Consider the following 17,052-nt stretch of genomic DNA (forward strand, 5'->3'; position numbering starts at 1 on the left):
TTGTCCTAAACTTTGGCTGGAATAGACGAACGAGAGCTGGCCAGACTCAGGGCTGTATGTCTTCAGCAAGACTTTGAAAAGTCAGAATTGTAAGCAGGCTTAGCTGCTATGTTATTTGTCAAGAGAAATTATTTAGTTCTTGCATGAGAAAAGAGGATGCTTGAACCAGTTACACATAGAATCTATTAGACAAGATGGTTTTATCATCAATATAAAAGCCTTAAATAGCTCTAAATACATGTGTAGCTTAATGCCAGGGTAATTTCAACTCAGAAACTGCTCTTTAAATAACACAATAAACTATAAAATCAACATTAAATTTTCCTGAGGTCCTTAGCAAAAACTTGCAAAGCTCAATATTCCTGCTTAAAAATGGAACAGACTTCTCACCTGATGCCTACAGAGTCCTTTAAGGCCAAACACTGAAAGAGTCAGGAGGTGAGAAGAGACAAGATAAGTAAGTGTCCTGATAAGGATAACAATGCATAATTTTTTCTTGCCATTTTTAAAGGGCAACTTAGAACAGTGTACAATAAGAATGTGTTATTTCTCCTAAAACCCAAATCACCATTAGGGACTGACAAAACCCAGCAAGTAGCACAAATTTGATATAGGCAGGTGCTAGCCATGCCAGGTAACATCACCACACACAGAAGGCACAAGGTCAGCAGTGCCTCAGCAGAGTGGAGGAGATGTTTGACACACACTGGAACAAGGATCAGGTTATTCCTGCAAAGGTGCTTGGACAGAGGACCCCACTCCTCTCACCTGACCTCTGTGAAGTGCCAAACAGGGCTGGCAGAACAGCTTCAGCCCCTTGTCTGCATACCTGGAATATTCTATGTCAATCTCAAAGATAATACAACATTCAGACAAGGACTTCTTCTGGGATGTAATGCCACAGTTCTGGCACTGGAGCAGATATTTTGCCAATTCAGTCAGGTTTAAACATGGGAAAACTTCCGAAATTGCAATTAATTCTCAAGAGTCCCTGAGAAAAATAAAACAAGAGCATCAAAAAGGGACAGAAACACATTAGGATTTAACTAACAAATCAAACTGGACTACAGAGGAGGTTAAAAAAAATCAAACTTGAAATTTCACCATATTTTGTATTTGAACTTAAAAAATTATGAAAATCTCTTGGTCAGTGGTTTCATAGTTTTTTTCTTTTCAATCAATCCTAATAAGCTGACTGATACTTTTCAAGAGTTAAAAATGTCAGATCAAAGCTTTTTTTTGGGAAAAATGGTCTCTTTTCCTACAGTGAGGTTTTGCTACTCTGAGTAATAAAAATGCAAGGGAATTTTCTGGTACTGCTGCACTAGTATTCAAAAAGCTGAGACAGATTTCTCAAACTGTGAGGGAAAAAAACCTCTTTGCAAGCAGAAGCTCTGCACAGAAAACAGCCTCACATATCCATTTTTTTACTGGTAGTGCAACAGAAGGCCTAGAGTAGAAACCAGCAGCTTAATGACAGTGGTCCTTGCCTGTGATGACATGTTGCAGTTTGGAAAAAAACCTTTTTTTGATTTTGACTCCAGTTTGCAGAAACTGCACTTACAAGGTCTGACACAATAAAGGAAAAGTGTATTTAAATCAACCTTTCCTGTGAACCATAATGCAGAAAAGTAAGTGCCTGGGAAGAAGGTTTAGAGCATCATTACCTAACTTCTCCATTTGCCTTTTTCCAAAATGTGTTGCACCTCTCTTCCAGATTTCTGCACAAACTAAACTACCACCATGACATGTTTTTTCAGGCCTCTCATAACCAAGCAAGAGACTTTTAAAAGCAAACATTCCCCTTCCCAGGCCAGCACTGGAGTGTGGGCCAAGTCTCACAATCTCACTCTGAATTTCATGGCATGCCCTCTCTGGGGCTGGGGAAGCCAGAGTCACAGCACTCCCTCAGCAGTGCAGGTTTCATTGAAATGAAAACCTGTGCACCAAGAGAGCTTCAAAGAAGGGATGGAGCTGAAACCCATGAAGCAGGAATGGAGCAGCAATGCAAAAGGCATCAGGCAGAGGGGAACACGACTGCACATTTTTCTAGAATGTGCTGCTTTGAAGCGTGACTCTGTACTAGGAGTGTGAGATGGCAGCAGCACAGCAGCTCTGCTATCTTATCTGCCATCATATCAGTGACAACCCCCTTCCCACCCAGCAGGCTACAGCAGCCCAGTGACACCGTCCTGCTTCCTTCCTGGGAACTCAGCATCCTCTGCCATCTTCTCTGACAATCACCTCGACAGCTTGGACATTGCTTTTAGCTGCTTTTAATATTGTCTCTAACACACATCTGCCAAAGAGTTAAGGCAAAATGAGATCTCATGTGATCAGCTCCTTTTGTTTTATGATTTCCTTAAAGCCTGTGGAGCCATTAAGAAGGATTGTGAATCTCACAGACAGTAAGAGTGTGCTTTTAGCCTTCTGACTGCTGCCAGCTCAGGGCAGCCTGTCCTATCCCAGTCCCAGCCCCCCAGGGACTGCCACTGAACCCTGACACCCCAATTCTGTGCCAGCTGAGCCCCAGTGAGCCACAGCCTCTCCCCTCACTGTCATCGTTACTTCCCACATGGGAAAAAACAAGATGAAACTCCAAGTGCTCATCAAGCACTTTGATTCCACCCCATGGGATGCTCCCAGAAGGCACAAACTCAGCAAGGGTCAGCAGAGGAGAAACCTGGGGCTCAGTTACCCATCCTTTTCTTACCCCCACAATATACAGCAGGTGGATTGGCTTCAAGGACAAAACATTTCCAGGACATGGGTGGGTGATGCTCCCCACAGCAATCATGCTGTGGTTCCCATCTGGTTCTGGGAGCCAGCACTGCTTCAGGTTTAGCTTTTGCAATGAAATGTTGGGATGTCCAGGTTCATTTAGCCCCATCCAACAAACCTTAAATGTATGAACTCACTTGCTCAAACTGTTAGCAAGTAAATGCTTTGTTTCCAGAAGCATTGGCACCATCAGGCTGCTGACCCTGAAGGGGTCTGAGGGCACTGTTTGCCCCCCTAGATCTGACCCTATGATCCAGAGCACCCAGGAGATCCAGCCCAGATTAACCCCATTACAGATCCCTTTGAATCATGTCTTTCCTTTAGCAAACAAATTAGGTTTATATTGATAAAATACTGTTGTTGTAAAATAGCATCAGATATATCGATATTTTTAGTGTTTTAAAGTGCTTCCTGCTTTTTTTTGCAGTTCAGTCCCCAGTTTGCATGAACACTGCCAAGCCAGAGTGACTGCATCTTGCACATGAGCCCAAAACCTGGCCCGAGGCCCATGCCAGCTTTTCACCAGCTGGGGACAAACAAGGGAGCTGCTGTTATCCTTCAGCTCACAGGGCACCTGTGCAGGGCAGATGCAGCCTGGACAGGAGGCTGCTACCTGAGGCTGAGCAATGGAGACCAATTTCATGCTTTGATTTGACAGAACCACTCATGGACTTGGGAAATGCTGTTTCATTCTCTCTACCTATCCAAACTCTCATCAGCAGCACTACAGGGAAAAGCTGACAAGTGCCAGCCGGGACCCACCAGCCTCGCCTGTGTCAGCCACAAGCCGCGCAGGGGCTTCAACCCACCACACTCCTCCATCCCTAATGGTCCAGAGAGACACATCCATCCCAGCTCTCGGGCAGCTCTGGAGCCACCTGAACGGAGTATTTCTGACAGATCCTCACCTACACGAGACACCCAGCCACCGAGCTGGATGGGCGGCCTTGCGGCGGGGACACCTGGAAGCGCCAGGGTGTCGGCCAGCCCCGGCCCGGGCTCCCCGCAGCAGCCCCTGCCCCGCGCGGCCCCGGGACAAACAGCAGGCATCACAGGGCAGTGCCGCCGGCCATTCCAGGGGCTGTTGGGATTTACTTTCTCCTTCCCGTTTCTCCGCCCGCAGCGGGTGCCGAGCGGCGCCGCGCCCCGGCGGAAGTGTCGGGACCGAGGCCGGTGCTGAGGAGGTAACGCCGCCCAGGGCCGCCGGGCCGGGGCTGCCGCGGGCAGGGGGCCGGGGCCGGGGCTGGGCGGTCCCGCCGGGACAGCTGGAGAGGCCGCGCTGGAGGGGCCGCGCTCCGGGGCCGCGGTGGCAGGCTGGGGGGACACCGAGGGGACACCGGGGCAGCGGGGAGCCGCCGGCCCTGAGGGCGGCACAGCGCGGCGGGACCGGGCCGGCGGCTGCTCCGGCGCTTTTCCCTCAGGGACAGCCCCCTCCCAGCCAGGCTGGGACGGGAATTGAGCCGCAGCAGCGGCCCGACGCCTGCAGGAGTCAGCGAAAAGGCAATAGCCGACAAACGTGGCTTGCCATCCGGGGCTGGGTTTTGAAGCACCCACAGCGGTTTGACCGCGGCGCGGGGACTGGGATAGGGCAGTGCTCACTGGACGGGAGGATTCACCCGCTGGGTTACACTGCAGAGGCACAAAGGGCATAAACAAAGCGGAGGGGTCACAGAATCACCGAATGGTTTGGCTTGGAAGGACCTTTCCAAGGCCATCTAGTTCAACTCCTCTGTGGTGTCTGGGAAATCTTCAACTCGAGCCAAGCCCAGTCCAACCTGGCCTTGAATATTTTCAGAGATGGGGCATCCACCACCTCTCTGTGCCAGTGTCTCACCACCCTCACTGTAAAAAATTTCTTCCTGATATCTAATCTAAATCTACCCTCTTTTAGTTTAAAATGATTACCCTTGTCCTGCCTGTGTAGAGTGTCCTGTAACAAGAGCTCAGGGCCCTGTGAACAACCAGAGGACCAGGACTTTAAGGAGAACATCTCTGGTTGCAATGGGGCTTCAGTCCATGGGAGCATGCCAGACTGCTGGGTGGTCCCTGCAGTACTTCAATCATTTCACATTTTGGCTAGTCAGAGGCACAGGGACTGAAACTCTGCTTCAGAGTATCTTTGGACTGTAAAATGAATGGACTCCAGTGGAAAATGAAAGCAAAGCTTTGTGAGCTTCTGTCTTTGGGATATGGCGTCCCACTGTGGTGTGCTTTACAGAGTAACAGTAAACCCCTCAAAGGCTACACTTGCTTTAACAACATCAGCATTGCTCTAAGAAATAGGAGTAAATCCCCATAAGTCTGTTGTGCTTGTGCTGCAGCAATCCCCTGGCCTCAGGCCCTTTCCCTTATGATCTCTGAGCTTGCCTGTGTGATTTTGTAGGGTGCTGAAGATGGCAGGCAGCTCCTCTCCTTGGACTGGCAGCGCTTACCTCTTCCTTCAGTCCACCTGCAAGACCATCGCTCTGCCGTCCCTCTACGAGAGCTCCCAGAAGAAGCCTTGTGTGTTCAAGGCCCTGAAGCAGGCATTAGCAGGTACCCATCCTCTGGTATCTTGGTGTGCAGTGCCAGGCCTTTCTTTAATCTCACCCTCATGAGTAAGGAAAGCTCATGCTCACTCTGTTTAGGAAAGGCAGTAAAGTGGAGGAAGCTCAGCAGAGGTTCACCAAGATGGTTGGGGGCTGGAGTACTTTTCCTGTGAGGAGAGGCTGAGGGAGTTGGACCTGTTGAGCCTGGGGAAGAGAAAGTTTCAGGGGACCTACCAACAGCCTGCTGATAGCTGTGGGAGGGAGAGATGGAGCCACACTGTTCATAGTGGTGCATGGGGAAATGCACCCATTTGAGAGAGAGGCACAAATTGAAATGACAGGTAGACACCAGATAAAAGGACAAATGTTTTCCCCTTTAAGACAGCCAGGCAGTTGCCCAGAGAGATTGTGTACTCTCCATCCTCAAGGGCTTTCAAATGGGACTGGATACAGCCCTGAGCAGCTGCTTCTGACCTCAGAGCTGACCCTGCTTTGCATAGGAGGTTGGGCTAGACACTGCCTGGGCTTCCTTCCAACTTGAACCATCCTATGAATTATCCAACTTTATGAATGTTTGTTTAAGCCCATTTATGTAAGAGAGGAAAAGATTACAATTGCTGTGAAAGAAGATTTAATCGCTGTCTTTATACCACCACAGAAACATGATTCCTGCTTTGAGAAGCTGGTTTTTAAATCAAGTGATAGCCAGTATAAATTCATTTCTATTCAAATTCTGATATAATTCAAATTCAAATTCTGATATAAACAGACACACTTACATTAGCTTGAGGTGTATGTAACCATATTTACATAAAAAAATTACTTGAGATGCAAATAGCTATAAAACTATAGTCCTCTCTCCACCCTTGCACCAAGCACACTGCAGAATAATACTAATTTGAAGAGTTTATCACACTTACCTAGAAAGACTTTCATGGTGTTCTTTACCTGTCGCACAGCTGAGACTCAAATGTTTAGTTGGGCTTGTCCAACTATTCTGCAGTTTCTTCTGGAAATCATGGCAATACAGGCCTGCTCATTCTGCAGCTCAAATATAGGAAACAGGAAGCAAGCAGCTAACATAATTGTCCAGTTAGGCTTGATTTATGGCTGCTTTGTGGCACTGGAATGTGAATCTACATTTAAAGGATAGCTCACATAACTTAAATCCTCCCGTGCTTATTCAGATCTGACAAGGACATGAAATCTTAAGCTGTCTGTGGTTTCATGCAGAAATGCCTGCAAAGTCCTATATTTTGAGGCAGCTTTACAGCTGTCTTGTACACTCTTCATAAAGGTTTCCATGTCTGTGCAGCTTTCCCTCCATAGCCCTCCTGCCCTATTATGGAAATTTTGTTAAATAAGCACTCATAAAAAGCAAAGCATGAAAGAAGTGATTAAAAAATCATCCACAGTGAATTAAAATGTCTTTTCTAGGTGCCTAATCCCATGTGGCAGTTACACATGAGGTCCAAACTAGACCAGATGCAAACAGGAATTAGTAAACATGTAAAGCTACTGTTAGATACTATACTTTTAAATGCAAGGTCACTTGCCCTGCTTAATGTGGAGCACACAAGTCTGCCTTGCCTTGAGATTGTCCTCCATGCCATGACATGTGGTGTGATGCCAGTGTGAGCTGGTGCCTCCATACAGCCCTCAGTGACAGCCCTCGAGGTCAGTCAGGTCTGGAAGCAGTACAGCACCCTCACATAGGCCTCTGCTGCAAAACAAGAGAAAAACACATACTTAGAACTCATCATCAGCATATAAAAGCCTGTGAAGATATGGATAATGAGCACAGCTAATAAAAATTAAATTCTGCTGGGAGAAGGAAGAATGAAGTCATGGCATTTTCTGTTTCCACATCGCTCGTGCTGCTCCTGCATTAATGTTAGAGAGTATGTCACTGGCTTCTCCTTGTTTAGATTTTACCATGAATTAATTGTCTGTGCAGAATAACAAGTCAAGGCCCAATCTCAGGCAGTTTAATCCCTGTGGCTGGATCTGTCATTTGTTGTTTGTGAGATGCATTAAAGGCTCAGAGAGACAAAAGTTACCTCTAGGCACAGGTGGAGAGGAAACACTGGGTTTCTTTCCAGGACCTCCATCACTGCATAAAACTCCAGCCACAAGGACTGAAGGCTGACTGAGCACTGAGGTGAACTGAGCTTTCATCTATAAAACTTTACTGTGCTACCAGTTTATCATAACCGTCACTGCCCTGGAAATGGAACCTCAAAAACTTGCCCTAATAAGCACTGTTGATATAATTACCTGGGATGTAGTTCCATACCTCTTCAGTTGGACACCATACTTCATGGAGATCAGTAGTAGCAGGACACCATGAACTTAATCCTTCCCTCTTGGTTTAACACACTTTTCCATCCCAGAGGACTTTATCACGAAGAGAATTCAAAAGCTCCTCCATTGCAGGCTTGTTGTGGATGGGTATTGGACTAATTACCAATATAGCTGGAAGGGACGTGCCTGAGCTTGTCTGGCCCTTTCTGCTTCACCAAAAAGCGGCAGCTGTGGTGATTTCACCTCAGAGACACTTTTGGCTGGCTGGATGCTGCAGCTGGGCACTTGGAGGCAAGTCCAGACATGCAGGAGCTCAGATTTACCTTTGGCAGAGAGGCTTTAAGGCGATGGTGAAGGAAAGGAGTCAGTTCTGATGGAGGGTTTGGATCCAGAGCTTTATTCCTGGCCCTCAGGCCTCTGAACCCAGCAACAGCTCCAGCAGAACTCTCAAACCATGTGGTTTGCTCACCCTTTCACCCGGGGGAGAGGGGGAGGGAAGGAACACGGGGACCACCAACCAGGTACGGGAGGGGAGGTCTCAAGGGACAAAGGACACCTGGATGGCCCAATGTCCCCCCAGGGGTAGGGGGCATCTTTGAATCTGCCCAACCACTCGATGCCCTTCTGGGATGCCAGGATTGACAGACAGTGCTCAGCAGGGGGCAGGGGAGGGAGAGGTGACTGACACACCTGGCAGGGAATTATCATGGGAGGAACCGGGTTTCTGAGGTAAATCCTGAAATCACAGCGCAACAGATGGGTGTGGGTGTGGGTGTGAGTGGGCTGGCTCATGGCTGGACTGTGACTGTGCTCCCTTGTCCCTGCCAGACTCCACTGGCAGCGTGAATGGTGTGGACATGCTCAAGGTGCACTGCAGCCACCCCCACCTGATCGTGCAGCTGAGGTTCTGCAGGCAGGAGAACTGCCGCCGCTTCCTGCGCAGCTACCGCGAAGGAGCGCTCCAGAAATCCCTCCAGAGCCACCTCCAGCTCTTCTTGGACACAACCACGGTGCCTCTGGAAGTGGAGCTGAAGGCTGGCAGTGAGCACCTTGACAAGATGCTGAAGGATGAGGATCGCTGCTTGGAGTGCATCTACAGAGAAAAGGTGAGTGGGACAGGGAGGGAGGATGGACAGCAATGAGGAGGGGTGGCACTGGGCTTGCAGAGATGGGTGCAAATCCACTTCTGATGCAGCATGTCAGGTTAACAAACTTCTCAGTCCTTCAGCTCTTTACTCTAATGTGGAGAAATAGCTCTGCCCTTGCTCAGAAAAGAGCTAGGCATTTTTCTGGAAGGGCAGTAGAATAACCTAAAGCAGCCTGCAAAGATCCTGCTAACTCTCTGTGTCTTCTGTGTAATAACAGCTAGTGTGGCTGTTAACCCCACTAAGACAAGGAGTTCTAGACAGTGCAGCTGACAGCACAAGTGTGCCTCAGTACAGCTGTGAGGCAGGCAGAGAGGAGCAGCCCTGGCTGGAGCCATCACTGCTCTGCACACACACCACCTCCTCCCAGAGTGGCAAAGGTAACTGCACCTGGAAATGAGCAGTGGAAGTGAGTACAAACACTGCACATCACACCAAAAACTTGTGTCAGAGTGAGGACACACAGCATCTGCTGCCAGCAGGAGTAGGCTGCCCTTCTGAAGGCAAAGTCTCTCTTCATCTGGCATCTGGTTCATTGCACACTTTGGCACTGGCACTCTAATCCTGCTTGCAAGAACAGTGAAATCTTGTCATCTCACTACAAGGCACTTGACATGATTAAACTCACTGACTTGTTCCCCTCCTCTTTTCCATCTGGAACTTTAGCTCTGGTTCCTCTAAATGGTCCTGAGAAACAGGCACTCACTATCAGTAAGGAATATTAGGCACAAGAGCATGTTTTTCCAGGTTGCTTTTCTGTAAGCACAGAGAATAAACCCAAACCTTTAATCTCCAAACCAAACAACATGTGATATCCCTTACCCTGTGAACTGTGCCTTGCTGCTCCCTCCCTGTGCTGAACTAGCTGACTGGACAAAAGAAATGGGCTTATTCTCAGTTCCCCAAAAGTGACTCAGTCTGACCCTGCTTAACAGTGCAACAGGCAAAAAGATGGGACACAGCCTTCAGCAGCTGAGAGCAGTGCTGGGTACCTGCTGTAAGTGAGCTGAACAGTGTTTACCTCTGATTGAGGCACTGCCAGGTTTGACTCTTCCCATGTGCTTTGCAATCTTTACTCCTTTTCTCATTACCTTGTTTTTGGAAGTCAGACTAATTTTCTCTTGGCTAGTAAAAAAAAAACAGGCTTGGTGAGGAGCCAGGAACAACAAACCTTAGGGAGCAGAGGGGCAGAGAGAGAGAGAAGGTGGGTAACAAGAGCTGCCTGCTTGGGTGACCATGAGCTGTTGGATCAGATCACCCTGTTCTGTGGGTCTCACCCTCATAGGGATTTGGAGAAGCCTTGCTGCCTGCAGTGCACCCTAATTCTTGCAGAGGGCTGCTGGAAATGAACGCGGGCTAGTAGCAGTTTTGTGCAACTTGTAAGCACTCACTGGTGCAGGTGAGAAACCCAGGGGGAGAGATTGTCTATTTCATATCACATTACAGCTTCAAATCCACTTACAGCCATCCTGTTACAGCCAGAGCTCCACTAGACCACCTCACTGTGCTGGCTGACAGCTCATGCTATATCTCATTGCTTCTCTCAACCTCAGCAAGCTCAGCTTTGCAGCTGGTGGCCCTGGCAGAGTCACTGATGCTGTTTGTGTTACAGCCTGACCGCCTGCCTGACGAGGAGATCACAGAGCTGGAGGAATGCATCAAGAGCCTGACGCTTCACCACAGCACCAACAACAATGTGGCTGGAAAAGACTGCTCATCTCTGAAGTCCCCATCTCAGCCTTATCCTCCTCAAGGCAGCTCCCTTTCCACACAGCTCACCTTCATCTTTCAGGGACAACAGTTTGGTGAGTAGCTAGAGCTGACCAACAGAGCCCTTGGTCTGCCTCACAGCCCAGGAGGGAGAATTATCATCACTACATATTGGGGTGTACCTCAGATAAACCAAGGACTTCCCAGCATCCCATAAGAAAGGAATTACAGTAGTCCTAAGATATTGCCATGATGCTTCACATCAGGCTTCCACCTGTTTTCTTTTCTCTTCTGGGGTGGCACAGAACCAGTTGTTTCAGGGTCTGTGTCCCTTCCAGGTTCCTCACATTTAAAAATTAATAGTGAAAGGAAGAATAGAGAGTATTTTTCTCTTCTTCCATGTCACTTAGTTGAGGTGAGTTAATAGTGTAGGTTGGATCAGACTGGGGAAGTTACTGTGGACACCCTCAGCCCTGCTTTTAGACAGGACTGATTTGTCCAGGCTCCCTCAGTTCACCAGCTGGCTTTGGGGTCTGTCCCTACAGAGGACTTTCAGAGAGTCTCAATAGCAACATCAGCTTGAGATAAGCTAGATCATTTCTGAGCTGGCTTAAGCTGTGTACAGTCTCTCCAGTGCTAAACAGCTGAGGAGGGAGCTCCTGTCAGCGTTTCAGTGTTTCAGTGTTTTGAGGATGTTTAGATAGGGAACAGGAGACTTTGTCAGAAAGGCCTTACCAAGCTGCCTATGAAAGGCAAAAAAAAAAAAAAAAAAGAAAAAGGGCTCTGGCAAACCACAGGACAGTTTTCAGAGAAAAAAAAAAGAATAGGTCTTGCCAAGCTTGCAGGGTAGGGACAAGCCCAGCTGCTTTGTTGTTGTGGGAGGATTTCTGTAGGGGAACAGCTGGGCAAGGCAGGAGCTCAGACTTCCTGCTCCACAGAGTACTGACCAAACCTTGAACTGGCCCCAGCTGCATCACATCAGCCATGAAACTTCTGTGTCTTACCTGGCCTCTGCCCCTTTCAGACAACAGAACAATCACACCAGATGACCACCAGAAGTTTGCCAAGTCCGTGTCCAAGAAGTGGAAGCAAGTGGGTCGCTCTCTGCAGAGGTCCTGCCGGGCCCTGCGGGACCCTGCCATTGACACCGTGGCGCTGGAGTACGAGCGGGAGGGACTCTATGAACAGGCCTACCAGATGCTGCTCAGGTTCATCCAGTCCGAGGGCAAGAGGGCCACCATAGCACGGCTGGTCACAGCCCTGGAGGAGAACGGGCTCGTCAGCTTGGCTGAGGAGCTCCTGGGCCTCCATTCCAGTGAGGAGTGCTCCTAGAGCCCAGAGGACAGTGCCATTGCTAAGGGCTTTCCTGCTTTAGCTACTGTATAAAACTGCTGCCAGTGTCTGGGAATGTAACATCCTGAATATCACCACAGGTTTCCATCGAGGTGGAAATGCTCAGGGGAGAGGTTCTGTGTTTGCAGAAGTCAGCAAGGACCTCTGACTTGCCTTATTTCATTGTGTTTCCAGAAATACAGCACTACCTTCCTGTGAATGGTGAGAGGCTTTCGCCCTGACTTCCTTCAGGACTGTGACAGGGAAGCAGCCAGACAGAGAGCCCTTGGGGAGAATTAGGGAGAGGAGAAAAGCAAGCAAGGCTTCTCATAGAATTTCTATGGGAAGCAGAAAATGCCACTGCTTCTCAGGCTGTGTCCAGGGGCATCACCTGGAGAACTGCAATATATTTTTACATTGAAAACATTTTTGCCCTCAGCCATGACATCAAGTAAAGAAAAAGGAGAAAGTAAGGAAATGTCAATTTTATGCTATTTTCCTTCTTTGTTTGAAGAACAAAGAACATTCATGGCCAGAGTATCTGTTCTGCCCTGCTCTGTTATAGCTCCTTCCCACCTCTCACCACCTGAAGGCTTTCCTTCTACCTGGGACAGCCACAGTCTTCCACAGGGTAAAAGATTGCTGCTGTACAACAAATGGCAGACACTGAACAAACAATATGGACAAACTCAAATTCAGACAATGATTGTCAACATTTTCTCTCTGTGGTAGACAGTAATATGCTGATTAGGCCTTGCCTGCCAGCCTGAGGGAGCCTGCAGCTATGGAAAGCCAAACACAGTGCTGGAAGGAAAAGAGTCTCCTCATCAGCAAGTTACCTGTGGAGCCTGGTTTGGAACTGCTGCCCTCAGGGCATTGCAGCATCAAATGCCATCCTCAGACCACAGAGCTGAGCAATCAGCACCCCCAGCTGGCTGCTCTCACCTCCTGACCACCCTCAGCCTGCTGGGCCCCTGGAGGGGACAGCTCACCTGCTGTGTCCCACAGGTGGCAGGACCTACAGAGAGCCTTTCCCTGGCACTGTGTGACAATCCAATATCAGCTGCCACCGTGCCTGGATTTACCTGCACTGATTTTTTAGGGTAAAAATGGTTTAAGAGACAAATCTCCCAAACCCCAGGGCTGACTCCTGCTTTCAGTTCCTGTGGGAGAAACAGTGTCTCCTGGTATGGCTGATGCAGACTGCAACACAGCAGCTGCATTTCTGCTGTGACAAAGCACAGAGCAATGAGTGTCTGCATGACATGGGTCCTGTGAAGCACAACAGCAGCTCAATTATATTCCCAGTGCTTTCCTGATAGGTTTTTACTGATACTATTCCATTAATTCTATCCTTTCTTTCCCTTCCCATCTGTGGGAATAGCCAGTGGGCTATGGAAATGTTTTCAGGTGCAGAGGGGGACTTCAGCCACATACACAAAATCTGTGTGCACATGACAATATCAGGCTGCTAGCAGCCATGGTAGGAACAACTTTGAGGCCTTTTAAACCACAACTCACATCTTACTCCTTCCCTGGAGTCAAAGCTGTGACTCAGTAAGGAGGAACATAACCTCAGATTCAGGTGTGGGCTCAGATCCAAGCTCCTGGGGCTGGAGACATTCCTGTACCTTCTGCTGGAGCACCTGAGCATCAGTCACTGGAAACCTGGATGGGTAGGATTTAGATGTCCTGCTTTGAGCCAGCTGGGGTCCACATGCCTCAGATGAGCTGAGTATCACATCCTCAGTGTAAGCCAGGGAAACAAATTGTTTTGTGCAGATTTTGAACCCCTGAGGTTACATACAGAACCAGGAAAGGAGGGGGTGCATATGGGGAGAAGGTTTTCAGGTGTGAGTGAATCTGTTTCCATCTTGCCCCTACCTTCCAAGGAAGCAGGACTTCATGCAGGCACCATCTCTGTAAAGACTGTGGCTCCATCACCTTTTATTAAGCCATTTTATATCAGTGCCATTGTAGTTTCATCCCCTCCATTCCTGCTCACACATCCCACCCTCTCCCTTCCTGTAATAACTAAAATGAAGCAATTACCTCTCTGACAGTTTTGCTTTTGGGACCAACACAGTGGTGCTGATCTTGCCTAATTTAGGCTGCTGTGGATCCATACCTCAAAGTATTTAGCTTTCCTGCCAAATCCCAGCTCTGGGGAACTCTGTTTGGCAGAAACCCACCTGACAAATTGTATTTTAAAAAATTGAAAAATCAGAAACTTGAAATTTACTCTAAGAGCGAGAGAGTTTGCTCTTGATTTTGCAGAAATTACTTTTTTAAGAAAAGTAATCGTTGTCATATGCCATATGCATATGACCTTGTTTTTTAAGAAAAGAAGGTCACATGCATAGCCTGCTGTCTCATTTGCAATTAATTTTTCTAAGCTCTCAGACCAGCCATATGTGCACAACTTGCACATATAGTTATAAGGCAGCCACTGAGTAGTGAGAATTACTAGTTTTTGTAGCATCTGTTAATGCATAAAATGAGAAAGTCTTATTATTCAGCATCTACTTCAAGTCCAGAAAACTTTTTTACTGCTGTTACTCTTTTACAGAGGACTAACCATGAATACTTTCTTCTGAATGCAAACATTTTCTTTCTGCCAGTAACTGGCATGTGTATTTCCTCTTACTCACATATTCCCTGTCAGAATTCCCTGTCAGAAGTGCCATTAAGTGCTGGAGCCCCTGACAACCTTTCTGGAATGTCTCAATCTCCAACAGCATTCACAGGTGCCTTCATTGCAGAGACTTGAAGGAAAAGGGTTTTTCAGTGATATTTCATGGTGAAATTGTCTCCAGCACATGGCATGGTTTGGGACATAGCAGTGGCTGTTTCATACCTCATTTTCCATGAGCAATCATCATGCTGGTGGGAGATAAACCATGGACAGTGCTGCTGCTGGAGAAATTGGCCTTATCCCAGTACCTGCTCTTCTCCATATACTGAGATATATCTGTGAAAAAGAAAAAATCAGGGGTGATGCTAGTGTTTCAGAACCAAATAACATTAAAAGCAAATAAAGGTGATAATCAGTTGCATATAAAATCTAAACCAGAAAAAAAACATAGATCAAGCAGCAGAAATCAGGCCAAAATGTGCTTACAGGAAGAGATCCAAGAGGGCTTTTTTTTCTGGTACAGACTGTTTTAACCATGTTTCAGATTTGAAGGAGCCTCCATTCAGTCTGCCAGAAGGAATAAAAGATCCATCCAAAGGAGAATTTGATTGATTCGTTTTGGCACAGCTGACCTACAGTGTTCAAACAGATGATAACAAAGAGGAGAGTGAAGTTAAAATGTTCACCAGATATACTTTGACATGAGGCATCTGATAGAAGCAAACCTGACAGGATCCCCTGATACAAAACTGTCTCAAAGGGAAAGATCTGTTTATTTTGCCTTTCATTTCAAAGGCAGGTTCAGCATTGAGGAGCTGTCCTGCTCTCTGGGTCACTGTCTCCCCTCTGTGTTCCCAAGGAACCACACCCTGGCAGCTGCCCACAGACTGAAACCAGGAGTGAGCATGGGCAGAATGAGGAGCCTCAAATTCACTTAAATTGCTGATTTACTTAACTGAAAATTCTGGTGAACCTCTGGAATTGTATCTGGTATCCTTAAACCAAGGAGGTACAAGAAGAGGGATCAGGAGGGTTTGTGAGTCTGACCCACATTTTGGAGTGTGTGCATGACACTGGTGCTTTACACTGGACAGGGGGCTGCCCATGTGTCTTTTGTATGGAGGTGGACTCAAACAGTGAAGCAATTCAAGGCCTAGAGTCAAAAAATATGTATTTTTTTCTTCTCTGGATTGAATTTTAAACCCCCTGAAGGGAGCTGGCTGTACATCTCTAACAGAAACCTGTATGAGATGTGTGGTTAATGTCTCTTAGTTTTCAGTGGAAAAATCCCTTGCTGACCATCTGATTCCAAATTCCCACGATATTCAGCATAGATCTGGATCAGCCATCTACAGCTATGGACTGCAATGCCAGGCATACTTGGGTCTAGGACATTCAGCCTCCAAGGAATTGTCTTTTACAGAAAAACCTCTTTGGTATATATATTTTTTCCCCCATTCTTTTTTATAAATAAATATATACTTCTGATGAAACTGCCTCAGAGACTTTCATTGAACACTTAACTGCAGTAGTAAGAGAAGGATCACTGAAGTTCTGGCCATATTTGGTGATCACCAGCTCCAGAGGACCATCCAGCCTGAGGGTGGCTGCCCAGCAGGGCTCTGCCCAAAGTCACACGTTTCTCCTGACATGCCAAGGCTGGTGTCCCACCTGCAAGGGAACAGCGCTGATTGCAAATCCAAGCCAAGCCTCTGGTTTGTTCAGTTTCCAGTCACTGCTTTGATGAGCCTTTTTCAGCCAGCATGGCCAGAAGGGGAGGTTTGTCCCAGCCCTGGCACCTGGAGGAGCTCACTGTGTTTCCTTCAGTGCTGTTGGATATCTGGGACTCCTCTGAGGCCACAGCACCTCTGTAATCTCAAGTGCCTCACTCCCAGTGAGTTCTCCTCTCCCACAGGTGGGGAGCCAAGGAGCTGGGATATAAAACCTGCAGCAGCTTTGCACAGGAAGCCACTGGCTGACCTGACAGCTGAATCCAGGGAAACTCCTTTTGCCATGAACTGGAGCAGACATGTATTTTACCCTGAATCTCTTAAATCTCAAACACTGTTTGAAAATCACAAGATCAGCCCTTCTTTATCTACCACAAAGCTGAATTCCCAAATGAATGGCAAAAAGTGGGGTTTGGTTGTTGGGTTTTTTTTTTTTTTTTGTTCCAGGTTTTCGAAGGGACCCTTGAATCTGTCTCCAGGCTCTGCACTGCTCAGCTCACACATCCTCCCATCATTTCCCTACTAGGAAAGAAAGAAACAACCCCCAAGTGAATTTAACTTCTGAGCTGAACCCAACCTCAAATTTTTCAATTTGACTCTTTGCAGAGGTAAATACAAGGGAATTAAAAGAAAAAGGCCAAAATATAGAAGGAAAAGAAAAAGAAACTCAGAAAAATTAATACATTTCCTATTGAAAAAAGTTACGGCGGAGGGGCGGGAAAGAAAAACCCGGCCTTTTAGCAGAATTGGTGCAAATCCCCAACCTGGCTGAGCGTTCTCCCTCTCGACTCCTCCGCCCTGTCCCGCCGGAGCCATCGGCGCTCCCGGGCCCATCACGTGTGCGGCCTTGGCCGGGACCCGGCTCTGCCCCGGCCCGCCGTGATCGC

The 17,052-nt window shown here is 47.6% G+C and overlaps 1 protein-coding gene across 1 annotated transcript; it reads left to right on the top strand.

Annotated features, from left to right (window-relative positions):
* The first annotated feature begins 5,168 nt into the window (after positions 1–5,168).
* TRADD (TNFRSF1A associated via death domain) lies at positions 5,169–12,084 on the top strand. The gene is made up of 4 exons (XM_066557680.1): positions 5,169–5,316; positions 8,442–8,719; positions 10,371–10,563; positions 11,493–12,084. The coding sequence occupies exons 1-4, from the start codon at positions 5,175–5,177 to the stop codon at positions 11,798–11,800; spliced, it is 921 nt and encodes a 306-aa protein (XP_066413777.1). The 5' UTR covers positions 5,169–5,174; the 3' UTR covers positions 11,801–12,084.
* The last annotated feature ends 4,968 nt before the right edge of the window (positions 12,085–17,052 follow it).

This window comes from Molothrus aeneus, chromosome 11, assembly GCF_037042795.1.
Source record: "Molothrus aeneus isolate 106 chromosome 11, BPBGC_Maene_1.0, whole genome shotgun sequence".
NCBI lineage: Eukaryota > Metazoa > Chordata > Aves > Passeriformes > Icteridae > Molothrus > Molothrus aeneus.

What these genes read in the sequence shown, in the direction of transcription:
- TRADD (XM_066557680.1), top strand. Translation starts at nt 5,175, where the DNA reads ATGGCAGGCAGCTCCTCTCCTTGGACTGGCAGCGCTTACCTCTTCCTT. An exon ending in CCTGAAGCAGGCATTAGCAG is followed by an intron (nt 5,317 to 8,441) that starts GTACCCATCCTC and finishes TGTCCCTGCCAG; the next exon opens with ACTCCACTGGCAGCGTGAAT. An exon ending in AGTGCATCTACAGAGAAAAG is followed by an intron (nt 8,720 to 10,370) that starts GTGAGTGGGACA and finishes TTTGTGTTACAG; the next exon opens with CCTGACCGCCTGCCTGACGA.